Source organism: Cuculus canorus, chromosome 37, assembly GCF_017976375.1.
Source record: "Cuculus canorus isolate bCucCan1 chromosome 37, bCucCan1.pri, whole genome shotgun sequence".
NCBI lineage: Eukaryota > Metazoa > Chordata > Aves > Cuculiformes > Cuculidae > Cuculus > Cuculus canorus.
In genome coordinates, this window is record NC_071437.1 from 546,305 (window position 1) to 574,276 (window position 27,972).

The 27,972-nt window shown below is 55.6% G+C and overlaps 1 protein-coding gene across 2 annotated transcripts; it reads left to right on the forward strand.

The window, feature by feature from the left end:
• Positions 1-2,033: 2,033 nt before the first annotated feature.
• Positions 2,034-27,907, forward strand: LOC104065985 (leucine-rich repeat and fibronectin type III domain-containing protein 1-like protein). Of its 2 annotated transcripts, none has more exons than XM_054052813.1 (3): positions 2,034-2,219; positions 17,472-18,863; positions 26,995-27,907. In XM_054052813.1, exons 2-3 carry the CDS (start codon positions 17,491-17,493, stop codon positions 27,503-27,505), a joined length of 1,884 nt encoding a protein of 627 aa, XP_053908788.1. In that variant the 5' UTR covers positions 2,034-2,219; positions 17,472-17,490; the 3' UTR covers positions 27,506-27,907. The 2 variants fall into 2 exon arrangements, with proteins under 2 accessions (XP_053908788.1, XP_053908790.1); XM_054052815.1 differs by having other exon boundaries at positions 2,084-2,219; positions 27,045-27,233.
• The last annotated feature ends 65 nt before the right edge of the window (positions 27,908-27,972 follow it).

Here is a 27,972-nt window from a genome sequence, read left to right on the forward strand (position 1 = left end):
CCACCAGGACCAGGATGCTGAGGTGCTCTGGGGACCACCAGGACCAGGATGTTGAGGTGCTCTGGGGACCACCAGGACCAGGGAGCTGAGATGCTCTGGGGACCACCAGGACCAGGAAGCTGAGGTGCTCTGGGGACCACCAGGATCAGGGAGCTGAGGTGCTCTGGGGACCACCAGGACCAGGATGCTGAGGTGCTCTGGGGACCACCAGGACCAGGATGTTGAGGTGCTCTGGGGACCACCAGGACCAGGATGCTGAGGTGCTCTGGGGACCACCAGGACCAGGAAGCTGAGGTGCTCTGGGGACCACCAGGATCAGGGAGCTGAGGTGCTCTGGGGACCACCAGGATCAGGGAGCTGAGGTGCTCTGGGGACCACCAGGATCAGGGAGCTGAGGTGCTCTGGGGACCACCAGGACCAGGAAGCTGAGGTGCTCTGGGGACCACCAGGACCAGGATGCTGAGGTGCTCTGGGGACCACCAGGATCAGGGAGCTGAGGTGCTCTGGGGACCACCAGGATCAGGGAGCTGAGGTGCTCTGGGGACCACCAGGACCAGGAAGCTGAGGTGCTCTGGGGACCACCAGGACCAGGATGCTGAGGTGCTCTGGACCACCAGGACCAGGAAGCTGAGGTGTTCTGGGGACCACCAGGACCAGGAAGCTGAGGTCCTCTGGACCACTACGAGGAAGATGCAGATGCTCTCTGGACCACTATAAGGAAGATGCTGATGCTGATGTCTTCTGGACCACTGAGCAGGATGCTGCTGTGCTCTGGACCACCAGGACCAGGAAGCTGAGGTGCTCTGGGGACCACCAGGATCAGGATGCTGAGGTGCTCTGCACCACTACGAGGAAGATGCTGATGCTGATGCTCTCTGGACCACTATGACTGAGATGCTGATGCGTCCTGGACCACTGTGAGCAGGATCTGATGCTGATGTGTTCTGGACCAACACAAACAGGATGCTGATGGTCTCTGGATCACTATGAGCAGGATGCTGAGGTACTCTGGACCACTACGAGGAAGATGCTGATGCTCTCTGGACCGCTATGAGTGAGATGCTGATGTGTTCTGGACCCCTGTGAGCTGGATGCTGATGCTGATGCATTCTGGACCAACACGAGCAGGATGCTGCTGCTCTCTGGACCACTGTGAGCAGGATGCTGATGCTGATGTTCTCTGGACCACTATGAGTGAGATGCTGATGTGTTCTGGACCCCTGTGAGCAGGATGCTGATGCTGATGTTCTCTGGACCACTATGAGTGAGATGCTGATGTGTTCCGGACCCCTGTGAGCAGGATGCTGATGGTCTCTGGACCACTATGAGTGAGATGCTGATGTGTTCTGGACCAACACGAGCAGGATGCTGCTGCTGATGTGTTCTGGACCCCTGCGAGCAGGATGCTGATGCTGATATGTTCTGGACCACTACGAGGAAGATGCTGATGCTCTCTGGACCACTATGACTGAGATGCTGATATGTTCCGGACCCCTGTGAGCAGGATGCTGATGGTCTCTGGACCACTACGAGGAAGATGCTGCTGCTCTCTGGACCCCTGCGAGCAGGATGCTGATGCTGATATGTTCTGGACCACTGTGAGCAGGATACTGAGGTGCTCTGGACCACTACGAGGAAGATGCTGCTGCTCTCTGGACCACTACGAGCAGGATGCTGATGCTGATATGTTCTGGACCACTACGAGGAAGATGCTGCTGCTGATATGTTCTGGACCCCTGCGAGCAGGATGCTGCTGCTCTCTGGACCCCTGCGAGCAGGATGCTGATGCTGATATGTTCTGGACCACTACGAGGAAGATGCTGCTGCTCTCTGGACCAACACGAGCAGGATGCTGCTGCTGATATGTTCTGGACCCCTGCGAGCAGGATGCTGCTGCTGATGCTGCTGCTCTCCGCATCCCCGGGATGCAGCCCGGGTACCACTCCTTCCCGAGCGCTCTCGCCCCGCCTCTCCCCGCACCGGGGCCGCATTTGTAAGGCGGGGCAGCTCTCCCTCCTCCCCCTCTCTTCTCCCTCCTCCTCCTCCTCCTCGGAGCGGAGCCGGGGCGGGGCGGCCCCTGCGGCAGCGGCTCAGCCCCGCGGCTCTGCCGGGGCGGCTTCCCCCGCCGTTCCCCGCCCGAGCGGAGCTGCAACCGGGCATGGGCGGCGGGGGAACGGCGGGGAGGGGGCAGCCACCCCTTTAGGGTCGCCACGAGAGAGGTGAGTAACGAGGGAGGGGGGGAAAGAGGCAGGAGAGCCTTTGCCGTTATCCCCGCCGGGATGCGCTGATCCCTCTCCCCCGCCCGAGCATCCCCGGCAGAGCTGCGGCTCTTCCCCTCTCCTCATTTCTTGTGTCCTCTTCCCTTTTCTGGCTTTAAACCTCCTCTCAGGTCAGGATAATGAGGAAGGGAGACGGTCTAAGGGATGGCTCTTTGATTAATTAACCCCCCCCCCCCCCATTTGTCCTCCGCTTTGTGGCATCACCTGAGCTCGGAAAATAAGACGAGGAGTCCCTCCAAGCGATGGTTCGGTGGTTTATGGACCCTCTCAGTGTCCGTTCTCAGCTTTTCTGGCCTTCAGCGTCGCGTAAGGGCGGAAAATAAACCAAGGAGCCCCTCCGAGGGATGGGTTTGAGCTTTATGCACCCCCCCTTGGGCGTCCATCCTCCGCTTCTCTGCCTCTCAGCACCACGTAGGGTTGGGAAAATAAGACGAGGAGCCCCTCCAAGCGATGTTCGGTGGTTTATTGACCCCCTCGATGTCCGTTCTCTGCTTTCCTGGCCTTTAGCATCGCGTAGGGTCGGAAAATAAGCCAAGGAGCCCCTCCGAGGGATGGGTTTGGGACCTATTAACCCTCCTTCAACGTTCATCCTCTGCTTTCCTCGCTTTTAGCGTCGTGCAGGGTCGGAAAATAAAGACGAGGAGCCCCTCCAAGCGATGGTTCGGTGGTTTATTGACCCCCTCAATGTCCCTTCTCCGCTTTTCTGGCTTTTAGCATCACCTAAGGTGGGAAAATAAGCCAAGGAGCCCCTCCAAGGGATGGTTCAGTGGTTTATTAACCCCTCTCGATGTTTGCCCCCCTCTTTTCTGGCTTTAAACATCGCGTCAGGTGAGGAGAATGAGGAAAGGAGCCCTTCTAAGGGATGGGTTTGAGACTTAACCCTCCTTCAACGTTCACCCCCTGCTTTCCTCGCTTTTAGCGTTGGCGTAGGGTCAAAGATAATCCCGGGAGCCCCTGGGAGCGATGGGTTTGGGACTTATTAACCGCCCCCCTCAAGGGTCGTCCTCTTCTTTTGCGGCTTCTGGCGCTGCGTAGGGGGTCAGCAAAGAATCCCGGGAGCCCCTCCGCGCCGTGCGTTTGTGCTTTATTATCCTCCCCTCCGAGAGTTTGGGATAAATTGCAGTGTCATTGTCAGCCGCGTTCGCCTCTTACCTCTTCGCCCCAAAAAGAAGAGGAGAGGGAGGACCCACCCTTTGCATCGCGCCGAGCCCCGAGAATGCGGCGGCGCCGAACGCGCGGCGCAGAGCGCCCGCAGGGGGGGTTTTGGGGGGCAGAAGGGTTCCCACCGGGCAGCTCGGACTCATCGCAACGCCGCTTCGCGATGCTTTCGTTTGGGGTTTCCCCCATTTTTGCCTTTTTTTCCCCCCTCATCTCTTTCGGAAGCGCTATTTTCATGGCAACGGTTACCCGAGCGGTTTATGAGCCGTTTATTTTTAGGGTTTGAAATCCTTTCCGTGAGGGTTGGAGGGGTGTAAAAAGCCACGGGAGCGAAGGCGAAGGACCTTTGCGGCGTGGTCGCTCCCTCGGGGTGGAATCGCCCACGCTTTGGCCGCCGCGGTGAGGCGACAGCGCCGTCATTGAGCCCCGGGTTAAGGTGATGCTCTGCAATCCAAAGAGAGGGGGGTGGGAAAAAAAAGACTGCAGAGACGGCGGAACGTGCTCCGAGAGGAGGAATTCTCCTCCGGCCACACGCTGGGAGCAAAGCGGCAGAAGGATGGAGGGGCCTCGTTGCCTGGAAAACAGCTGGGAAAGCAAAGCGGTTTCGGCCAAGAAGGGTTTAGCGCCAAAAGAGCCCCAAAATCCCCTCTCAGAGCTGAATCGTTTGGTTTTTACTGCAGGTAAAGGAGTGAAAACTCTTCCGAGGAAGGATATAAACCACTCCGTGTATTTTTAAACCCTAAACGCACCTTTTTTCATTCCAAAAGAAGCAGAAATGGAGGGCGGTTGGGATTAATATCGGATTTTTGACGGCCCTACGAGATCATAATTGACCGGAAAGTGGTCGTTATTATTATTCCCACTGTGACCTTCATATAATTGAGGAATTCTATGGTTTTAATCTCTTGGGTGATTTTCTGGGTTGGAAATCCAGGGTTTCCGGGTTGGAATCCGGGTTTATGGGTTGGTAGCCCAATCTTGGCAGGTTGGTAGCCCAGCCTTGGCAGGTTGGTAGCCCAATCTTGGCAGGTTGGTAGCCCAGTCTTGGCAGGTTGGTAGCCCGATCTTGGCAGGTTGGTAGCCCAATCCTGGCAGGTTGGTAGCCCAATCCTGGCAGGTTGGTAGCCCGGTCTTGGCAGGTTGGTAGCCCAGTCTTGGCAGGTTGGTAGCCCAGTCTTGGCAGGTTGGTAGCCCAATCTTGGCAGGTTGGTAGCCCAGTCTTGGCAGGTTGGTAGCCCAGTCTTGGCAGGTTGGTAGCCCGATCTTAGCAGGTTGGTAGCCCAATCTTGGCAGGTTGGTAGCCCGATCTTGGCAGGTTGGTAGCCCAATCTTGGCAGGTTGGTAGCCCAATCCTGGCAGGTTGGTAGCCCAGTCTTGGCAGGTTGGTAGCCCGATCTTGGCAGGTTGGTAGCCCAGTCTTGGCAGGTTGGTAGCCCAGTCTTGGCAGGTTGGTAGCCCAATCTTGGCAGGTTGGTAGCCCGATCTTAGCAGGTTGGTAGCCCAGTCTTGGCAGGTTGGTAGCCCAATCTTAGCAGGTTGGTAGCCCGATCTTGGCAGGTTGGTAGCCCAGTCTTGGCAGGTTGGTAGCCCAGTCTTGGCAGGTTGGTAGCCCAGGTGGCTCCGAGGTTGCCGGCTTTGCAGCACTTTCCCGTTGCTCCCAACAAGCTCCCCTGGTGCCACCACTGAGGGTTTGTCTCCGGTGCAGCGTTTTCTCGCTGTGTTCGCCACGAGAGGGCTCTTTCCGTGTCGGCTTTAGGGGAGGAGAAGGAGTTCGAAGAGATGGAACCTGTGATTTCCCGGTGGGAATTATCTCATTGCTCATCTGGGCTTCGCACGGATGCTCCCAGGGCTGCTGGAACCAGGGATGGGTTTGGAAGGGGATTGAATCGTTGGTGGAACAGAAAGACCTGAGGGCGTTGGTGGATAACGGATGAACGTGAGCCAAACGGTGGCCCAAGTGGCCATGAAGCCCAAGAGCCTCCTGGCTCGGCTCAGCCGTGGTGTGGCCACCAAGAGTAGGGATGGATGGTCCTCATGGATTGGGTGTTGGTGAGGTCACACCTTCAATCCTGGGTTCGGTTCTGGGCCATGGAGGACCTTAAGGGGCTGGAGAACATCTGGAGAAGGGTCTGGAGGACCAGAGAGAGGGCTGAGGGACCCGGGGCGTATTGGTCTGGAGAGAGGAGGCTGAGGGGAGACCTCATCTCTCTCTTCAGCTCCTGGAAAGGAGGTTGGAGCGAGGTGGGTTGCTGGGCTCTTCTCCAGAGGAACGAGGGATAGGATGAGAGGAAATGGCCTCAAGTTGGATTGGACCTTAGGGAGAATTTCACCCCCCAAAGGGTTATCCAGAGGATTCCCGGGGCAGCGGCCGCTGGAATCTCCATCCATGGAGGGGCTTCAGAAACCATATCGACGTGGCACTTTGGGACACGGTGGAGTAGGAGTTGGGCTGATGGTTGGACTGGATGAGCTCAGAGGTCTTCTCCAACCTTCATGATTTTAACTTCAAGCTTTTCCTCTCTTTCTTCAGCCAGCTCTGCTCACCAGCTCTGCTCGGTGGGTGTTTGCAGTGGGTTTTCCTCCAGGCTGTCAATGAAATGGGGCGGTGACAGCTTCTTGGCCCATCGGTGCCATCGAGCGCGGGACCTTCCTCCCTTCTTCGCTCGAATTTGTATGAAATCATAGAGCAGTGGATTAGTTCGGGTCGGAAGGGACCTTAAAGCCCATCCAGGTCCAACCCCTGCCATGGGCAGGGACACCTCCCACCGGCTCTGCTCATGGCCTCATCCAACCTGGCCTTGGCCATCTCCAGGGATGGGGCAGCCACCGCTCCCCGGGGCTGTAGAAGCTCTTCTCCAGCTTCTTCAAGCTGTGGAATAACGATGGAGAGTGTGGGAACGGCTCTGGCACTGAGATCTTCTCAAGCGGGTGGAGCCATCATGGCATTGTCCACCTGGCAGCCCCTTCTCCAGGGGGGAAAAACCAAGAAGGAGGTGGTGATCATCAAGGAATGGGGTGGGTCGGAAGGGACTTCAAAGCCCATCCAGTTCCACCTCCCCTCCCGCTGGATCGGGGACCCCTCCCGCTGGATCAGGGACCCCTCCCGCTGGATCAGGTCCCATCCAACCTGGCCTGGAACACCGTCCAGGGTCGGGTAGCCATGACCTCTCTGTGCAACCCAGGCCAGAAGATCCGGTAGAAGGTCTCCCCTCCCGTGGTAGTGAGTAGGAACTGGAGGGGCTTTGAGGTCCCTTCGAACCCCGATCGTTCCGTGGTTCTCTGATCATCAGGTAGTGCTGGATGTGATTTTTCTCAGCTCCTTTTTGAGCTCCAACCAACAGCCGGGGCAGAGCTTTACGCTGAGAAGGAACCGTTTGAGATACTCCTACGCACAACATTTTGCAGACAGATTGGGGTTCGTATTACGCATCGAAAGGACATGAACCAACGTCCCAGCAGGAGCCACCAGCTGTGGCCGAGTCCCGGCCAACCCCGGGCCTGGCGACGCGGTTTGTCACACCGGGGTGAGCTTACGGGCATGTAGGTCCGTGACCTCCTGCCCAGACTTGGCCCGTGACCAGGACAGACAGGGGAACGTGTGGCAAAAGAGATGGTTTCCATCACTCTTTATTAGGCAGAAACAGAAAAGCCCAGACCAGAGCAGGCGGACGGAATGCCACCATCGATCCGCTGTCGCGTACCATGAATGGTGGAAGGTTTGGGTTGGAATGGACCTCCAATCCCACCCAGTTCCACCCCCTGCCGCGAATCCCACTGGATCAGGTTGCTCCAAACCCCATTCGTAGCGTCCCACCATGGGTTGGAAGGGACCTGAGAGCCCATCCAGGTCCACACCTTCCACTCCGTGTTGCTCCAAGCCCCATCCCACCTGGTCTTGAAGACCTCCATGACTTTGCTGGGCGACCTGGGCCACCGCCCTCACGGGAAAACACGTTTTCCCGGCGAATAATCCCCCGGGAGCCTTGGATCCACTGCCCTGTTGTGCCTGGAAGGTACAAAGGTTGGTCTGGAGGAGAAGACCCTGCGGTGAAAGGCCACCACTTGGCTGGAGGTCTGTGAAGGCTGCAGAGCAGCTGAGAGTCCTTCAGGAGCTGTGACATTCAGGACCAAAAGGGGCAGTGAGGCTCCCTCCGAGGCTTCCGGGTGTTTCTTCGCTGTGGCCGGGGTTGACACACCACCTCTTTCCTTCTCTTTGGGGTTTGAAAACCCTCCTCTGAGCTTTGTTGTAGAATTGAACCTATTTCTTTCTACTCCTCCACCGCAAGAGATTCCTGGCGTGGAATTGCTCTTTGTTTCCAGCTGGAACCAAGCGTGGTTCCTGGCATGGGTTCCATGGGTGACGTTTGGAAGTAGCAGTGCTTGGAGCCGCCGTCTGTGCTCCTCAGCTGCTCCTGAGGATGAACAACACCACGGGCGACCAACCCAACTTCTTCTCCGTGCTGAACGCGCTCGAAGCAACGAGGCGGCTTTGAGTTCTTCTTGGTCCCTTGATGGCTTGTCGAGGTCATGAGGGCTCCCGGAGCTTCTCGGAGCTAAAAAGTTGGATGGGTACCATGAGCGGTCGTTGGGGCGGTCCTTAAAGAGGGCCTCTAGGAGGTCTGGAGAGGGATCTTCATCAGGGAGGACAGGGATCGGAGGAGGAGAAGGGTTTTGAGCTGAAAGAGATTGAGATGAGATCCTGAGGAGAAACGTTCTCCCATGTGGTGGTGAGGTCCGGGTGGCCCAGGGAAGTGGTGGCCGCCCCATCCCCGGAGGTGTTCAGAGCTGGGTTGGATGGGGCTCAGAGCCCCCTGAGCCAGCGGGAGGTGTCCCCACCCATAGCAAAGAGGTGAAACCCAGGTGGGCTTTGAGATCCCTTCCAACCCAACCCATTTCTTGACGTTCCTCACCTCCTTCTCGCTTTTTCCCCCTGGAGAAAGGGCTGCGGCGTAGGCAACGCCGCGATGCCGTGGAGGTCTTTGAGGTGCGCTGATTCCTCCCGGCGCTTTGGAGCTGCAGATTTTGCTGTGACGGCACATTTTCCCCTCTCTTCTGATTTCCTTCCATCCTGAGACGCGATGCGCAGAAGCAGCGCTAAACCGGGTCATCGCCCTTCGGGCATCGTCCGCTGCGCTCCGCGTTTTATTCAACCCCAATTGTACGTTATTAAGGGTTTTTTTCCTTCTCAAAGGTGGGATGGAGGGGGGGAGGAGTTATCCCAAATCGAAGCCGGAGGGAGAATGGATTGGGAGAAGCCCTGAGGGAAAAGGTCTTGAGGTGCTGTGGGAGGAGAAGCTCCACGTGGATCATGGAATAGTTTGGGTTGGAAGGGACCTTAAAGATCATCTCGTTCCAACCCCCGTGCCGCGGGCGGGGACGTCGCGCTGGATCGGAGCCGGCAACAGGCGCTCAGAGGAACCCAACCGTGTCCTGGGTGCATCCAAAGGACCATCAGCGAGGGAGGAGATTTTGCCTCTCGGCCCTGGTGAGACGTCACCTGGACCACTTCTGGAGTCCTCAGCCCAGGAAGGACACGGAGGTGTTGGAGTGAGGCCAAGAGGAGGCCACGGAGATGATCCAAGGGCTGAGAACCTCCCATGTGAGGACAGGCTGAGAGAGTTGGGGTTGTTCAGCCTGGAGAAGAGAAGGTGCCGTGGAGACCTCAGAGCAGCTTCCAGTGGAGAAAGGGGCTCCAGGAAAGCTGGGGAGGGGCTCCTGACCAAAGAGGACAAGGGGAACGGCTTTGAGATGACAGACGGGAGATTGAGATGGGAGAGATGTTCTCCTGCGAGGGTTCTCCTGGCCCAGGTTGCCCTGAGAGGTGGTGGCGCAGCCACCCTGGAGGTGTCCAAGGCCAGGTTGGATGGGGCTCGGAGCCCCTGATCCAGTGGGAGACGTCCCTGCCCACGGCACGGGGTGGAACTGGATGGGTTTTGACCAACCCTTCCAACCCAACCCATTCCGCCGTTCCAAATCACTCGAATTTAAGGTGGATTTGGGGTGCAGAGGATGAGTTTGAGGAGGTCCCGAGCACCAACGAGCACCTCAGCGCCAAGGTCTGTCCTTCTGGTCCCGATTCTTCCTCAGCTTCTTACTCCTTTGAGTTCCTTTGAGCGGCAGATGCCGGAGGGAGGGCCGGATGTCTCCGCTCGTGGTTCCTCTTGGATTTGTGTCTCTCCGAGGGACATTTGCATAAGAATGAGTCGCAGCAGCGTTTCGTGGGGTGGGAATTCCTGTGCCGAAAGGGATTGGCTTTATTTGCCGGATTAATGAGGAGAAAGAGGAGGTCGGGGCCGCCCCGTGGCCTCTTGACGGAGGTCTTGACCTCCTGTTGGTTGGAATGTGTAGGGAAGGGACCTTTGGCTCCGAGCGCTGTCGCCCTTTCTTGACATTTCGTCACCTTTTGACTTTGTTTTGCTTTACCTGAAGCTGTTGGAGCGCGTCGGGATTCCACAATTCCATGGGTTTTTTATGACCGATTCCGTAACTCCGTGACTTTTATGACCGATTCCGCCATTCCACGATTTTATGACACCTCCCCTACTTCAAAGGAGCTGAAGGATCTCCTCCACCTTCAACTCGTGGCCCTCGCGGAGGTTTTATTCTCATTTTGAAGCCCGGGGTTCGTTTCTTTCCTTTTTTTTTCCGCACGTTCCTCCTTGAGTCACCGCAAACGGAGATCTGAATTGCAAATTAATTTCCCAGCAGAGGAGAAAAGAAGGGAGTTCCCCAACCCCCTGACTGATCATTCCCGAGCCGAGGAAGCCAACGGTGCTATTAAAGGAGCCGGGATGGAGAAACCGAATAAAAACTGCCTTAATGGACCCAAATATCGACGCTCTGAGATAAAATGCCCCTTGTAGGAATATTTTTATCCAAGCGCTGGGCTTTCTGCAGCTCCTCAGCTCCTTCCCGTTGGCTAATTCCATCCTTCCTTCCCTGAACTCCTAATTTAGCCCCCACGCCTCGCTAACGAGCAGCGTCGGGAGCGCCGCTCGGGGAGTTCTTTGGCAGCCGTAGAGGTTTCAGGCGAGTGTTTGGCTTTGTTGGGTGGAAAAGTGGAGGATGAGGAGAAGCGAAGGTGCTGCGAATTGTTCGAATGGCATTTAGGGGTCTTAATCCTCCTCCTGCGCTTCGTTAGAAACGCAATCTGCTCCGGGGCCGCGGATTTCTGTGTTAATTATATCCTTACGCACCAGTGGAACGGTTCCTTCAGTGTAGAAACGTGGGATGGAATGAGGGGGGGGGGAGAGGGGACCTATAAATCCATCCAAGGACAGGATGTCATCCAGAGGGACCTGGATGAGGTGGAGAAGTGGGGCTGGAGAAGCTCCTGAGGTTCCACCAGGCCAAGAGGGACCTGGATGAGGTGGAGAAGTGGGGCTGGAGAACCTCAGGAGGTTCAACCAGGCCAGGAGGGACCTGGATGAGGTGGAGAAGTGGGGCTGGAGAACATCAGGAGGTTCAACCAGGCCAGGAGGGACCTGGATGAGGTGGAGAAGTGGGGCTGGAGAACATCAGGAGGTTCAACCAGGCCAAGAGGGACCTGGATGAGGTGGAGAAGTGGGGCTGGAGAACCTCAAGAGGTTCAACAAAGCCAAGAGAGACCTGGATGAGGTGGAGAATTGGGGCTGGAGAACATCAGGAGGTTCAACCAGGCCAGGAGGGACCTGGATGAGGTGGAGGAGTGGGGCTGGAGAACCTCCGGAGGTTCCACCAGGCCAAGGGTGAGGTCCTACCCCTGGGTGAGGGCAATCCCCGGTCCCAATCCAGACTGGGGATGATGGAGAGCAGCCCTGAGGAGAAGGACTTGGGGCGCTGGGGGAGGGGAACCTCAGAAGGAGCCGTCAATGAGCGCTCACAGCCCAGAAACCAACCTGGGGCAGATCAAGAGAAGCGTGGCCAGCAGGACCAGGGGGGTTTCTAGGTTCTTTTGGTGGTTTCGGTGTATCTTTTCTTCGTAGGGTGGTTTTTGTGTTGTATTTTGGTGGTTTTCTGGGGGTTTTGATGGGTTTTGAGTTGGTTTTTGCCATCTTCTGGGGATTTTGGTGGGTTTTCTGTTGGGTTTTGCCATTTTTGGGGGATTTTGGTGGGTTTCGTGTTGGTTTTTGCCATTTTCAGGACTGCAATGGCTTTTGTGGCTTTTTCCTATTTTCTGGCTGGTTTTGATGGGGATCCTTTTTGCACCTCTGGTGGCCGCAGTGCATTTTCTGGGTTATTTTTGGTGTTTTCTCCATTCCTTTGGTGGTTTCTGCACTTATTTGCTGCGTAGGGTGGGGTTTTATGTTGGTTTTGATGTTCTCTGGTGGTTCTGGTTGGGTTTTTGTGTGTTGGTCGCACGTGGGATGGGGTTTTCCTGTTATTTTTTGGGTTCTTTTGGTGGGTTTCTGCGCGTTTGCTGCGTGGGGTGTATTTTTTGGGGGTTTTTTTTCCCATTTTCTGGGGGTTTTGTGATTTTTTTTGCGTGGCGGCGGTGGTTTTTGAGCTGTCTCTGCAGCTGCCCTACATACGCTGCTCGACTTTGCAGCTCTGGCAACCGGAGGCAAAGCTGAACCTTTCCCCGGAGGGACCTGGAAGCTGCTGATCTCCGGGCACGGATCCTTACTTTTAAGGAGGAACGAGTTCCAATTGGCTCTTACAGCTCCCTAAGAGCCTCCTCACCTCTGGTTCTGCTGCAGAAGCCTCCAAACGACTTCGGCAGCCGCGTTCAGCTGCGTCAGCGCGTGGTGGGAGGTGGATCAGCGCCGACGGAGCCGGGAATAATCAACCTCGGGCGCAGAGCGGCGCTAACGCGGCTGCACTTGGGTGAATTAAAGCAGCTCTGAGCTTGAAGGAGATGTTCTCCAGCTTGCTTGGAGCTGGGTTTCTCTCATCCTGTGCTCCACCGATGAAGAAACCTCCTCCGTTCCCGGCAATAGGAGGGCTCGGAGGAGATCCCCTTTCTCCTCAGGCTTCCCTACCCCGATTAGCAATGAATTAAGGCGGTTCGGATGTCCCCGTGTCCTTCAAGAAGTCTCTGTGCTCCAGAGATAGTTCCTATCTCTGCACTCCCTGATCAAGAGCTCCTCCCCAGCTCTTCTGGAGCCTCTTTCCATACCGGAAGCTTCTCCAAGGGCTCCCTGGAGCCTCCTCTTCTCCACAGCTTCCATGACTGGTCAAGAACTCAGGACTTCATCCCCTTCGTGCTCCTGATCCGGTGGGAGGTGTCCCTACCCAAGGGTGGAACTGGCTTTGAGGTCCCCTCCAACCCGACCCATTCCATGATTCCAAGCGGCGGATGAGGAGCTGGGAAGGTGTGGCAGTGGTGGCGGCGTCTCCATCGCTGGAGGTGTAGGTGTGGCCCTTCAGGACATGGTTTAGTGGGACTGGATGAGCTTAGAGGTCTTCTCCAACCTTAACGACTCTGTGATTCTCGGGTCCAAAGAGCCCCCGGTTTCCCCCCGCCGGCGTCGTTGGGTGCCACAGGGAAGTGAGTGTTGGTCAAAGGCTTTGATGGCTCTCGTGGTGGACTCTCCATCTCTGGAGGGGTCAAAAAACCCCCGTGTAGATGTGGCACTTGGGGACATGGACTCACTAGGTTGGAAAAGACCTCTTAGATCACCGAGTCCAACCATGAACCCAAATGGTTTCGTTGGCGTGGTGGGGTTGGGCTGGAGGAACCTGGAGGTCTTCTCCAGCTTTAATGATTCTATGAGGCTCTCCATCATCGTTATACGTTGATTGGTGACCTGATGCGTTCTTAAAGGATAGAGAAAGGATTTGGTGTCACCTCAAGTCCCGTTCCTCTGCCACGGAGAAGAATTTCACTTCAAGGGTTTCATCGCCGCTTCTCGAGGTCCTCTAATCATTTAGGAGAGAGCAGGAGAACCCCCTAAAGGGCTCTTAACGAGGCCTCTCGGCTGTAACTTCATCGGATCACAGCCTCCGTCGCGCTTTCCGTGTGTAAAACAGCACTTTGGTGCCAATTTAGCTCTCCTTGAGACCCGAGAGGTCATTGTCCACGGCAGGAAGATAGCAGAGGAGCCCCCATCGCCTTCCAGAAGGTGACAACGTGGGGTCCGCTCACCTCCTCGGCGTAGTTACGTGCCGAGGACTTGGGTGTGAATTTGCTACGCTCAGCCGGCGTATCCTGCAGCCTCGTGCCGTGCTCTTCCCGGTTACTGAGCTGTAGGAGCCTCCGTGGTGGCCGGAGCGGTAGCTTTGCCCTCTTCGTGTCCTCAGTTCCTCTCCTTCTTCAGCAGCAATAATTACACGCGGCCGATTGTGACCTCTCTGCTTCGTACAGAGGGGTTGTTTTGCTTTGGTCAGAGGGTGCGTGACCTCTGTTCCTCTGCAAATAGAATGATGAGATGGTGTCAACTGTCCCTCGTCAACCTTTGCGCCGCCCTCGGCTCCCCGAGCGTTAATCCATTAGCGCGTTCCGATGAGTCATTCCAGCGCCGCGGTTTGATGGGACTCTCTCGGAGCTGAGGACGCGTCAGCGTCGCTCAACGGAGAAACGATCGCTTTCTCGTCGCGAGGAAAGCGCGGCTCGCGGGGGGCGGCTTCGGCCATCCGGCCGAACATTGTTTAGAAAGGTTCTGGTGGTGCCTTCAAGCTTGGAGTCACCATCATGGACGTCTACACCACTCCCAGTGCCTCCCAGTGCTCCCAGTATGGAACTGGAGAAGGTTCTGGTGGTGCCTTCAAGCTTGGAGTCACCATCATGGACGTCTACACCACTCCCAGTGCCTCCCAGTGCTCCCAGTATGGAACTGGAGAAGGTTCTGGTGGGGCCTTCAAGCTTGGAGTCACCATCGTGGACATCTACACCCCTCCCAGTGCCTCCCAGTGCTCCCAGTATGGAACTGGAGAAGGTTCTGGTGGTGCCTTCAAGCTTGGAGTCACCATCATGGACATCTACACCCCTCCCAGTGCCTCGGTCCGAGTAACGCCCAACCCAAACGGAGCAAAGCCGCTCTCTGGGAGGGCTCTTTCATAGAATCATGGGATGGGTTGGAAGGGATCTCAAAGCCCATCCAGTTCCACCTCCTGCCATGGGTGGGGACACCTCCCACCGGATCAGGAGCTCCGAGCTCCACCCAACCTGGCCTGGAAGCCCTCCAGGGATGGGGCAGCCAACGCTTCCCTGGACAACCTCTTCCAGGGCCTCTCCGCCCTCGCAGGAGGACATTTCTCTCCAAGATCTCATCTCAACCTCTTCTCTTCCACCTAAAAATACCTTCTGTGACCCCGAGAGGCCTTAGGAGTCGTTTTTAGGGTAGGAACGAAACCTCCGAGACCGCCGAGCATTAAAGATGAATTAATCTGTTGTTTCTTCAGCCAAAACTCTCGACGAGTTAGGAAAAAGCTTTCAAGTTTTGAGGTCACCGCGAGGTCAATCCTACTTGAATGTCTAAAGTAGAGCTTTCTGGAAGAGCGCAACAACCTTTTAAATGGGCAGAGGAGCAAAGGGATGGCGGTTTTGGATGGTTCTCCTTCGGCAGCGTGGATTTCCATCGCGCTTTTCCCCAAGCGGAACATCTCGTGGTGCTTTGCGAAGCATTTAATTACGGGGATGCTGACGAGGCTCTTCTCTGCCGTAGCTTTTAAAGGCCGTAATGGAGACGACAATACTCGTTACGCTCCAAGCAGCGCCGTTTGGAAAGCTTTCAGCTTTCAGGAGCAGCCGTAGCCTTCTGGAAGGTCAAAAATCCCGGAGATCCACGGTTGAGGTCAACGGGATCTTAACGTTCCTCGGGTGGTTGAGGGCGTTTTAATCAGGAGAGGGAGGTTATGGTGCGGTTTGGTTGTGTCGTGTGGGTTTCTTCTGTGGCCTCCAAAGTCGGGATGGTGGCCGTGTCAGTGCAGTTGGTGGTTTGTCCTCCAATCCCCTCCTTGTGTTTGGCTTTAGGACATTGGGAAGAAACTCTTTATGGTGAAGGTGGTGAGGATCTGGCCCGGGTTGGCCGAGAGCCTTCTCCTCTCCAGGCTGAAGAAGCCCAACTCTCTCAGCCTCTCCCCTTATGGGAGGTCCTCCAACCCTCTGATCATCTTTGTGGGCTCCTCTGGACCCGTTCCAACAGCTCCATCTCCTTCTTACGATGAGGATTCCAGAACCGGACGCAGTCCTCCAGATGAGGTCTCTCAGGAGGTTATGATGCAGTTTGGTTGTGTCGCGTGGGTTGTTTCTCTTCCATCCTCTCCAAGGTGAGGATGAAGGTAGTGGTCATCTCAATACAGCAGTTGGTTTGTCCTCCAAACCCCCTCCAAGGTCCATCCAACCCGGCCTGGAACCCCTCCAGGGATGGGACAGCCACCGCTTCCCTGGGAGACCTCTTCCAGGGTCTCCTCATCCTCACGGTGAAGCAATTCCTCCTCATGTCCCGTCTAAATCCCCCCCTCTCCAGTTCATCCCCGTTCCCCCTCGTCCCATCACTCCATCCCTTTAGGAACAGCCCCTCCACAGCTTTCCTGGAGCCCCTTCAGGCACCGGAAGGTCGTTCTAAGGTCTCCTCGGAGCCTTCTCCACGCTGACCAACCCCAACCCTCTCAGCCTGTCCTCCTACGGGAGGTTCTCAGCCCTCACATCATCCTCGTGGTCTCCTCTGGACGCGTTCCAACAGCTCCATCTCCTTCTTCTGCTGAGGATTCCAGAACTGGAGACAATCCTCCAGGTTGGGTCTCACCAGAGAGGAGCAGAGGGATCGAATCCCCTCCCTGGTGGCCACACAGCTTCTGCCGCAGCCGAGGACGCCGTTGGTTTCTGGGCTGTGAGCGCTCGTTGACGGCTCCTTCTGAGGTTCTCCTCCCCCAGCGCCCCAAGTCCTTCTCCTCAGGGCTGCTCTCCATCATCCCCAGTCTGGATTGGGACCGGGGATTGCCCCCACCCAGGGGTAGGACCTCACCCTTGGCCTGGTGGAACCTCCTGATGTTCTCCAGCCCCACTTCTCCACCTCATCCAGGTCCCTCTTGGATTTGTTGAACCTCCTGAGGTTCTCACAGCCCCACTTCTCCACCCTTTCCATCGAATCCTCTCCGTAAGCAATCCATTTCCACCACCTCTCCATCCGAACCCCGCTCGACTCTGATGTCTCCATCGTTTCCCTCCCGCCAGGATTAACAGTTGCCCAATTATTCCAAACGGGGCTTCCGTACGATATCGTAATTCCCTCATTTTTGTCGTTAGGAACTCTTAACGCCGTTTTAATGGATTATCGCCACGTGGGCGATAAGGAATGAGGACGAAACCCCTCTCGCTTGAGCGGCTCTTCTGCTAAAGCGGAATTAAACGCTCCTAACGGGAGAGCGCGGCACTAAAATTAACGAGTGGAGAGGCGGCAACGAGCAATTACTCCTCCAAACGATGTCGCGGTTGTGGGGCGATGGTGGGTTGTAAAGTCGTGGCGATGGACATGAGGATCCAAGAGGTCTTTTCCAACCCGGCGATTCTATGGCTGCGCTCGTTAAAAGCAGTTTTGGCGCCGGCGTCTCAAAACCAGAGCCGGAACGGATGGGGTTGGGGTTCTTCAACCCCGAGAGACCGTAGAGCAGCTTCCGGTATGGAAAGAAGCTCCTCCAGAAAAGCTGGGAGAGGGCTCTTGGTCAGGAAGTGCAGGGGTGGGATGGAGAGGAACGGTTTTGAGTGGAAAGAGGGGAGATTGAGATGAGATCTTGAGGAGAAACGTTCTCCTGTGAGGGTGGGGAGGCCCTGGCCCAGGGTGCCCAGAGCAGTGGTGGCTGCTCCATCCCTGGAGGTGTCCAAGGCCACGTTGGACGGGACTTGGAGCCCCTGATCCGGTGGGAGGTGTCCCCCCTGCCCACGGGGTGGACCTGGATGGGGGCTTTGAGGTCCCTTCCAACCCATTCCACGATTCTACGCTGGTTCATCCTTCGCCTCCTGCCTCGATGCGATCCTCGAGGGGACGGGGAGGTGGGAGGAGAACGCCTTTAGGGTGGAACCGTAGGACTCGTACCCAAAGCCCCGTCGGAAACTGATCCCTGGCGACGGATTTACATGGATTCCTTGCTTGTTTTCTCTTTCCTCCCGCCCAGATCCGGGAATTTCCTTACGATGGAAAGGCTGGTTGTCTCCCTACTGGTTATCAGCACAGCTGTGAAGGCCATGATGTGTCCCAAGCGATGCATGTGTCAAAACCTCTCGCCGTCCTTCACCATCCTCTGCACCAAAACGGGGCTCCTCTTTGTGCCCCCCAGCATCGACCGGAGGACGGCGGAGCTGAGGTTGATGGACAACTTCATCACCACTCTGAGGAGGAAGGATTTCGCCAACATGACCAACCTGATCCACTTGACGCTCTCGAGGAATACCATCAGTCAGATCATGCCTTACGCGTTTTTCGATCTCAAAGGCCTTCACGCCTTACACTTGGACAGTAATCGACTGACGTACATCAACGAGGACCACTTCAAAGGTTTAATTAACCTCCGGCATTTAATACTCAGTAACAACCAATTAAACTATATCTCTCCCGGGTCGTTGGATGACTTTATTGAAACAATCGAGGACCTGGACCTGTCCTACAACAACTTAGTGAACGTCCCGTGGGAAACGATCGCCAAACTGACCAACGTCAATACGGTCAGTTTGGATCATAACCTCATCGAGTTTGTGCCCGAGGGGATCTTCTCCAACCTCCACAAACTCGCCCGGCTGGACATGACCTCCAATAAGTTGAAGAAGATCCCTCCCGACCCTTTGTTTTCCAGAATCCCCGTCTACGCCAAATCCAAAGGATCTCCCATCACGTCTTTGGTGCTCAGCTTCGGAGGGAATCCTCTGCACTGCAACTGCGAACTCGTCTGGTTGAGGCGCCTCACCAGAGAGGACGACCTGGAAACCTGCGCTTCTCCTCCGGAACTGATGGGCAAATACTTTTGGTCCATCAAAGAGGAGGAATTTGTCTGCGAACCCCCGATGATAACTCACCGAACCCCAAAAGTAACGGTGACCGAAGGGCAAAGTGTCTCTTTGAAGTGCAAAGCCGTCGGTGATCCGGAGCCGTACGTCCGCTGGATCTCCCCCGATGGGAAATTGGTCTCCAACACATCCAGGACGGTTTCTTACGAGAATGGGACGCTGGATATTTCGGTGACGACGTTGTCGGACAAAGGGACGTTCACCTGCATCGCCTCCAACGCCGCCGGAGAGTCGACGGCTCCGGTTGAACTCCTCATCAACCCTTACCCCAACCTCGCCAACAGCACCGACTGCGATAAAGACCGGGAGAACAGCCCCTCGGATATCCTTATATCCGCCAAGTCGAGCTTTCCCAACGAAACAAAGGCTCCGCAGGAGAAGGTCGCGGTGGCTGAGTTGACGTCATCTTCTGCTCTTATCCAATGGCCTTCTCAGCACCATCTTCCCGGGATTCGGATGTACCAAATTCAGTACAACAGCTCCGCCGACGACATCCTGGTGTACAGGTAACGCCCCCGCGGCCGCGCCGCCGCAAAGCTGACGGCGGAACTAAAACGTACGGAATACAATGTCCTATGGGGTAGTTTGGAAGAGGTAACGAGAAAGGAGGGGTTGAGGGGGGAACGGCTGCCTCTGATTTTCCTCGGTAAAGCCCTGTGGTTGGACACAGGCGGTTAAACCCCATCCCAGATCCTCTCGAGGGTCTCCAAAGTCTTTACGGCCATAATTAAGCTCCGGTTTAATGGACCGCGTGAAGGCGATGAGGAGTGTGGCGGTTGTAGATGTTCAAAGGAACGGAGTCGGAGGGTTTCAGTTCCCTTTTACGCCGATGGAGTGTCATAATTGGAGTAAAAAAATATGGGGAAGAGGGAAAGAAAATCCCCACCCCAAGATGCCAACGTTGGAAGATGCCCAAAGGCCGTCCGGGTACGACCGTACCGTGGAGCCAAAGGTTCGCCGACGATCTGGGTGAGGGCGTTGGGTTCTCCCTCAGACAGTTCGGAGGCGACACCAAAGGGAGTGGGAGTATGGATCCGCTCAAGGGCAGAGAGCTCTGCCGAGGGACCGGGATCCATGGGTGGATCCATGGATGGATCTCCAGAGGGATCGGGACAGGGGGGATCCATGGGTGGAGGAGCTCCAGAGGGATCGGGACAGGGGGGATCCATGGGTGGAGGATCTCCAGAGGGATCGGGACAGGGGGGATCCATGGATGGAGGATCTCCAGAGGGATCGGGACAGGGGGGATCCATGGGTGGAGGATCTCCAGAGGAATCGGGACAGGGGGGATCCATGGATGGAGGATCTCCAGAGGGACGGGACAGGGGGGATCCATGGATGGAGGATCTCCAGAGGGATCGGGACAGGGGGGATCCATGGATGGAGGATCTCCAGAGGGATCGGGACAGGGGGGATCCATGGATGGAGGATCTCCAGAGGGATCGGGACAGGGGGGATCCATGGATGGAGGATCTCCAGAGGGATCGGGACAGGGGGGATCCATGGGTGGAGGATCTCCAGAGGGATCGGGACAGGGGGGATCCATGGATGGAGGATCTCCAGAGGGATCGGGACAGGGGGGATCCATGGATGGAGGAGATCCAGAGGGATCGGGACAGGGGGGATCCATGGATGGAGGATCTCCAGAGGGATCGGGACAGGGGGGTTCCATGGGTGGAGGATCTCCAGAGGGATCGGGACAGGGGGGATCCATGGATGGAGGATCTCCAGAGGGATCGGGACAGGGGGGATCCATGGATGGAGGAGATCCAGAGGGATCGGGACAGGGGGGATCCACGGATGGAGGATCTCCAGAGGAATTGGGACAGGGGGGATCCATGGATGGAGGAGCTCCAGAGAGATCGGGACAGGGGGGATCCATGGATGGAGGAGCTCCAGAGGGATCGGGACAGGGGGGATCCATGGATGGAGGAGATCCAGAGGGATCGGGACAGGGGGGATCCATGGATGGAGGAGATCCAGAGGGATCGGGACAGGGGGGATCCATGGATGGAGGATCTCCAGAGGGATCGGGACAGGGGGGATCCATGGATGGAGGATCTCCAGAGGGATCGGGACAGGGTGGATCCATGGATGGAGGATCTGCAGAGGGATCGGGACAGGGGGGATCCATGGATGGAGGATCTCCAGAGGGATCGGGACAGGGTGGATCCATGGATGGAGGACAGGAAGGATCTCCAGAGGGATCTGACCAGTCTAGAATCATGGAATGGTTTGGATTGGAAGAGGCCTCAAAGCCCCTCCAGTCCCACCCCCTCCCACGGGCAGGGACACCTCCCACCGGCTCAGGGGCCCTGAGCTCCATCCAACGTGGCCTTGGACACCTCCAGGGATGGCACAGCCACCACTTCTCCTCCTACAGGATGTCCTCCACCCTTTGGATCATCTCCATGGCCTCCTCTGGTCTCACTCCAAGATGTCCACGTCCTCCCTCTGCTGAGGACTCCAGAACCGGACGCGGGGCTCCAGGTGGAGTCTCAGGAGAGCGGAGTAGAGGTGGAGAATTCCCTCCTTCCCTTCTGGTCCCACTCTTTGGGTGCATCCAGGACGCGGCTTTGGTTTTCTGAGCTGCAAGAAGACGTCGCCACGTCTCAAAAAAACCCCAAACCCCCTTAAACCTGAGCGTTTGGGTTCAAATCCATCCCTTTACGGAGCGGCGTTTCCCCGTGGGAAGGGCTGTAGGATGGCTGTTCCGCTGGGGTTCCTCTTCCAAATCCCAACCGTTGCCGATCGAAGCTTCTAAATTACGGAACCGCGCGTGAAAATGGCATCGGAGTCCTTGAAAGGGGCGTTTCGCTTCCATAACGCTCCGGAGGGATTCTCAGCTGCCTCGTGGTTAAAAAACCAAACCAACCCCCATTCCGGGAGGCTCTTTGAGGTAGGATGGCATCCATCCTCCGGTTGCCGTGGTTACGAGCTAGAAAGGAGTCGGTGCGGGCGAGCGAGGGTCTCTGCCGAGTGGGTGGGAGGATGCCGGGTTGGTATCCGACAGGGAAGCGGCGGAGCCGCCTGGAAGACGAAGCGCCTTTAATTGTCATCTGCGAGAACATCGGTGACATCGGTATTGGAAAGAGCCGCGGAAGGAAAGGAAAGGCGGAGATGGATCGGCAGCCGCCGCCGGGGCTCCAAAAGGGGGTTTGTTGGGTGCTCGCGGCTTCGCCTTTGGTTTCCTCCGGTGGGAGAGGCTGTGGGGGAGTTGTAGGCACGGATGGGACTCCGGAAGAGGTCGTTGAATGGGACTTTCCAACCTTTGCTGTACGGCAACTGAGTTCATGGCCACCTTCGGGCTGCGGAAGGTCATTCCGGAGTCCAGAGGAGGCCACGGAGATGATCCAAAGGCTCAGAGGACCTCCCGTAAGGGGACAGCGTCGGTCAGAATGGAGGAGAGAAGGCTCCGAGGAGACCTTCCAGCAGTTGGCAGAGTGGAAAGGGTCCTCCAGGGAAGCTCTTGATGAGGGATAGGACGAGGAGGAGCGGTTTTGAGCTGAAAGAGGGGAGATTGAGATGGGATGTTGGGAAGGAAGCTGTGAGGATGAGGAGGCCCTGGAAGAGGTTCCCCGGAGCCGTGGTGGCGGCCCCATCCCTGGAGGGGTTCCAGGCCAGGTTGGATGGGGCTCGGAGCAACCGGATCCAGTGGGAGGTGTCGCCGCCCGTGGGAACTGGATGGGCTTCGAGGTCCCTTCCGACCCAAACCGAGCTGCACGTGTGTCCCCCCATGTCACACATGGGCTCCCTTGGCCAAAAATTCCTGTTCCCCCATCCCCGCGTGTCGTCTGTCTGTTCCACCATCGCCGCTGGACGCAGGCGCTCCATCCGTCCAATGGGGTTTGCCACTCCTCAGTCTTCTCCGGGTGAAATTTTTGCCCAATTCCGAGGTTCTCCCACCGCCCTGTGCGGAACTAATTCCAGAACTCATGAGCAGACGTCGCGTGGCCGATTCCAACTGCTCTTAACGCAACAGATGTAACCATCGCTCTACGGATCTGCTGAGATGTCACCTTCTCCCCAAGAGCGACAGCTCTGCCCTTTCCCCAACGGCGCCGCGTACGCCACAATCAAAACGAACCCTTTTCTCCGTTTCTGAGGGGTTTTTTTTCCTCTCAAGGGAGAAACCGAGGACACGTTCTCGGCGAGTTTACGCATCGTGGAACCACGGAATGGGTTAGGTGGGAAGGGATCTCAAAGCCCATCCGGTTCTAACCCCCTCCGAGGGCAGGAACACCTCCGAAGGGATGAGGTTGCTCCATCCCACCTGGTCTTGAACGGCTCCAGGTGATGCGGCAACGACCTTTTCCTATGGACAACACCAATATCGAGACCCCGCGATCCGGTGGAAGGTGTCCCCGCCCGTGGCTCGTGGGTGACCTTGAAGGTCCCTTCCAACCCAACCCATTCCATGGTGCTATTCCCAAGCTGCTCGGCTCGGTTTGTTGGTGTTGACGACCTCGTTGGGGAATCTTTCCAACCCCCTGGAACGCTGCTTTGTCAGAAGCTTTGGGAGAGCGGATTTCACAGTTGTCACCGAAGGGTTTTTTACTCATTCCCGGCTGACTGCGGGCGGCAGGAGAAACGCTGGCACGGAATTACGGCTCAGGGAATGAAGCGATGGGATGAGGGGGAACGGTTTTGAGCTGAAAGAGAGGAGATTGAGAGGAGATCTTAGGAAGGAATGTTCTCCTGGGAGGGTGGGAAGGCCCTGGCCCAGGGTGCCCGGAGCAGCGGTGGTGCCCCATCCCGGGAGGGGTTCCAGGCCAGGTTGGATGGGGCTCGGAGCCCCTGATCCAGTGGGAGGTGTCCCTGCCCATGGCAGGAGGTGGGTCTGGATGGCCTTGAAGGTCCCTTCCAACCCAAACCTTCCCCTGCTTTTGAGGATCTGATGTAAACGAAGGTGGTTTTGGGAAAGGACTGACGAGACGTTATCGTGAAATGACATTTCAAAGAATCAGAAAAGACCAAACGTCCCCGAGAAGAGCGGCCAAGGAAAAAGGTTTGCGTTCCCTGGAGAGCTGAGGGTCTCCTGGCAGACGACACAGTTTGGTTTCGCCATTGGGAAACGTCTTTCCCACAAACTAATTAAGGAAACGACTTCAATTGCTGCGAGCTTTGAGTTTGAGAAGGAATAATAATCCCACCGGGAGGTTTTGATAAGCTCAAAACTATGATAGACCTCAAAGCCCATCCGGTTCCACCCCTTGGCCACGGACAGGGACGTGTCCCGGCGGAGCGGGTTGAGTCAAACCCCATCCAACCTGGCCTGGAACTGAGAGTCATAGAGGAGTTTGGGTTGGAAAAGAGCTTAAAGGTCATAGAATCATAGAGGAGTTTGGGTTGGAAAAGAGCTTAAAGGTCATAGAACCATCAAAGAGTTTGGGTTGGAAAAGGCCTTAAAGGTCGTAGAATCATAGAAGATTTTGGGTTGGAAAAGAGCTTAAAGGTCGTAGAATCATAGAAGATTTTGGGTTGGAAAAGAGCTTAAAGGTCGTAGAATCATAGAGGAGTTTGTGTTGGAAAAGACCTTAAAGGTCATAGAATCATCGAAGTGTTTGGGTTGGAAAAGAGCTTAAAGGTCGAAGAATCATAGAGGAGTTTGGGTTGGAAAAGAGCTTAAAGGTCATAGAATCATCGAAGAGTTTGGGTTGGAAAAGACCTTAAAGGTCGTAGAATCATAGAGGAGTTTGGGTTGGAAGAGACCTTAAAGGTCGAAGAATCATAGAGGAGTTTGGGTTGGAAAAGAGCTTAAAGGTCGTAGAATCATAGAGGAGTTTGGGTTGGAAAAGAGCTTAAAGGTCGTAGAATCATAGAGGAGTTTGGGTTGGAAAAGACCTTAAAGGTCATAGAATCATAGAGGAGTTTGGGTTGGAAAAGAGCTTAAAGATCATAGAATCATAGAGGAGTTTGGGTTGGAAAAGACCTTAAAGGTCATAGAATCATAGAGGAGTTTGGGTTGGAAAAGAGCTTAAAGGTCGTAGAATCATAGAGGAGTTTGGGTTGGAAAAGACCTTAAAGGTCATAGAATCATAGAGGAGTTTGGGTTGGAAAAGACCTTAAAGGTCGAAGAATCATAGAGGAGTTTGGGTTGGAAAAGAGCTTAAAGGTCGTAGAATCATAGAGGAGTTTGGGTTGGAAAAGACCTTAAAGGTCGAAGAATCATAGAGGAGTTTGGGTTGGAAAAGAGCTTAAAGGTCGTAGAATCATAGAGGAGTTTGGGTTGGAAAAGAGCTTAAAGATCATAGAATCATAGAAGAGTTTGGGTTGGAAAAGAGCTTAAAGGTCATAGAATCATCGAAGTGTTTGGGTTGGAAAAGAGCTTAAAGGTCGAAGAATCATAGAGGAGTTTGGGTTGGAAAAGAGCTTAAAGGTCATAGAATCATAGAAGAGTTTGGGTTGGAAAAGAGCTTAAAGGTCATAGAATCATCGAAGAGTTTGGGTTGGAAAAGACCTTAAAGGTCGTAGAATCATAGAGGAGTTTGGGTTGGAAAAGAGCTTAAAGGTCGTAGAATCATAGAGGAGTTTGGGTTGGAAAAGAGCTTAAAGGTCGTAGAATCATAGAGGAGTTTGGGTTGGAAAAGACCTTAAAGGTCATAGAATCATAGAGGAGTTTGGGTTGGAAAAGACCTTAAAGGTCGTAGAATCATAGAGGAGTTTGGGTTGGAAAAGACCTTAAAGGTCGAAGAATCATAGAGGAGTTTGGGTTGGAAAAGAGCTTAAAGGTCGTAGAATCATAGAGGAGTTTGGGTTGGAAAAGAGCTTAAAGATCATAGAATCATAGAAGAGTTTGGGTTGGAAAAGAGCTTAAAGGTCGTAGAATCATCGAAGTGTTTGGGTTGGAAGGGACCTTGAAGACCCCCCAGTTCCAACCCCGTGCCTCGGACAGGGCCGTGTCCCCCTGGGCCATGACTCAATCCTGCTCCAAACGTTATTGCCGTCCCCCTCGGCGCTAACGGAGACGTTTGTTTGGGAGATGCCACTCTCTGAGCTGTGATCTGTGGGGTCGGGTGGGACCATCGAGCGTTGTGGTGATAGAATCCCTCCCGACGTTGCCCCAGGTGCCTTCCGGCCCTTCCCACGGGTCAGAGGAGCCTGGAACGAGTTGGCTTGGAAGACATCTCAAAGGCCAAAGCGTTCCAGCTCCGCTGATTGAGTAGAAACGATGACTAAGCCCAAACAGATCGGGTTTCCATCAGCTTTTCCGGTCATTCCGGGCTATTTTCAGCTCCGTGAAGCGTAAAGCTCTGATAACGCGGGAGAGACGGATTCTTCCGTAGTTTAAAGAGGTTATTTGCAGTGGTGCCTGTCGGGAAAAAGAAGTGTTTTGGCAGCTTTGGGAAGTTTGAAGGCAAACGAGGAAGGAGAGGTCAGCAGCGAGTAGGCACCGCGCCTCCGGCACGGCAGCAGTTCACCTCGGTGCCGCCGGAACGTTCCCTCCTGCGGTTGAGTCTTTCCCACAATGGATTTATAGCAGCGATGTCCTAAATGATCCAATAGAGGTTCAATTCTTTGACAAATGAGCTCAACCTCGAGGGCAGAAGAGGGAACGAAGGCAGAGCTTTAGTGCCGGGATGTGGGGAGCGGTGAGGGAAGGGAGAAGGGGGTTGAGCTGAAAGAGGGGAGATGGAGGGGAGATCTGCAGAAGAAGTGTTCTCCTGCAAAGGTGGAGAGGCCCAGGTTGCCCCGAGAAGCCATGGTTGCCCCAAGAAGCCGTGGTTGCCCCAAGAAGCCGTGGTTGCCCCAAGAAGCCGTGGTTGCCCCGAGAAGCCGTGGTTGCCCCGAGAAGCCATGGTTGCCCCGAGAAGCCGTGGTTGCCCCGAGAAGCCGTGGTTGCCCCAAGAAGCCGTGGTTGCCCTGAGAAGCCATGGTTGCCCCGAGAAGCCATGGTTGCCCCGAGAAGCCGTGGTTGCCCCGAGAAGCCATGGTTGCCCTGAGAAGCCATGGTTGCCCCAAGAAGCCATGGTTGCCCCCAGAAGCCATGGTTGCCCCGAGAAGCCATGGTTGCCCCCAGAAGCCATGGTTGCCCCAAGAAGCCATGGTTGCCCCAAGAAGCTGTGGTTGCCCCAAGAAGCCATGGTTGCCCCACCCCTGGAGGTGTCCCAGGCCAGGTTGGATGGGCCTTGCAGCCCCCTGATCCGCTGGAAGGTGTCCCTGCTCATGGCAGGGGGGTTGGAGCCAGGATGGGCTTTGAGATCCTTCCGGCCCAAACCATTCCATGATTCTATGGTCATTGGAACCATCGTCTCATTAAAGCTTAGGGGTCTTCTCCGACCTTAATGGTTTTCTGAGTACGATAATAGAAGGGTTGGGGTTGGAAGGGACCTTAAAGGTCACCCGGTTGACCCCGTGCTGTGGGCAGGGACACCTCCCGCCGGGTCCGGCTGCTCAAGGCCCATCCGAGGTGGCCCGGGACCCCTCCAGGGATGGGGCAAACCCCTCTAGGGTGCCGTGATCCCTCGAGGTGGGATAATCCCTATGGAGTAACGTAAGGAACGGGGGGTGTTTGTTGCCTCTTCTGATTCCTGAGTTCCTCTTCCGCTCCCGTAGTTTCTTCTTTTGACCGCCAGCCGAGATCTCTCCGTCGTTTCCATCCGCCCGGATGTTTACTGTGCTCGTTTTCTCTTCCAGGATGATCCCAGCTCCTAGTAAATCCTTCTTCTTGACTGATCTGGTTGCAGGACGCCAGTACGACCTCTGCGTTCTTGCCGTTTACGATGACGGGTTGACCTCTTTGACGGCAACCAGAGTGCTCGGCTGCGTGGAGTTCACCACCCAAGAGGAGTACAAACAGTGCCGCTCCCTTCACGCCCAGTTTCTCGGCGGCACCATGATCATCATTATCGGGGGGATCATCGTGGCCTCCGTCCTCGTTTTCATCTTCATCCTCCTGGTGAAGTACAAAGTCTACAACCACCACCCCAAAACCAAACCCGCCAAAGTCCACAACGTCTGCTCGCAAACCAACGGCAGCCAAAGCGGCTCCGCGGGGCGCTCCGCCTCCAAACTCGCCGAGCGCCGACAGAGTTTGCGCCACGAGGGTTCCGCTTCGTCCCTCAAAAGCAAAACGGGGGTGGAATTGGACTGCGAGAAAGCGACCCCGACCAACGCCGCCTTTTTAACCACCGAGGCGTTACCTTAACGGGAGGGAACCGAGGGGGCGTTTGCGCTCGAACCATCGGAACGCGAATGGGTGTATTTTAAGCTTCACTACTATCGTCTATTTTTAAGATCAGATGGTTTCAAAGAATATTTTTTTAATCTCTGTACACAGTTCTCGCATTCTTAACTATTTTCTTTCGAGATATTAAATATAAGTGTGTGATTTCCAAGATTTTTTTACCGGTTCTTTTCTAGCCCCGACAGCTCCGGAGCTCAACCGAATGGGTTTGGCTTTGAAAGGCACTCTCTTGCGTTCGTTCGGGTACCGACCGGCAGCAGAACGGACTCTCAGGACCTTCACCTTTGCCCTTTCCTCACTCTCCGCAGCTCAAACGCCTCTTCTCTCCAAGGAATAATTTGTTATTAAACGTTCCCGACTTCTTACGAAGCTCTTTTCCGTCGTGATGGGTTTTGTTGTAGAGGCGCCGATGGGGTCGAGAGGAGGAA

Coding starts and splice junctions, on each gene's coding strand:
- LOC104065985 (XM_054052813.1), top strand. CDS start 17,491: ATGGAAAGGCTGGTTGTCTCCCTACTGGTTATCAGCACAGCTGTGAAG. Junction 18,864..26,994: donor GACGACATCCTGGTGTACAG/GTAACGCCCCCG, acceptor TTTCTCTTCCAG/GATGATCCCAGCTCCTAGTA.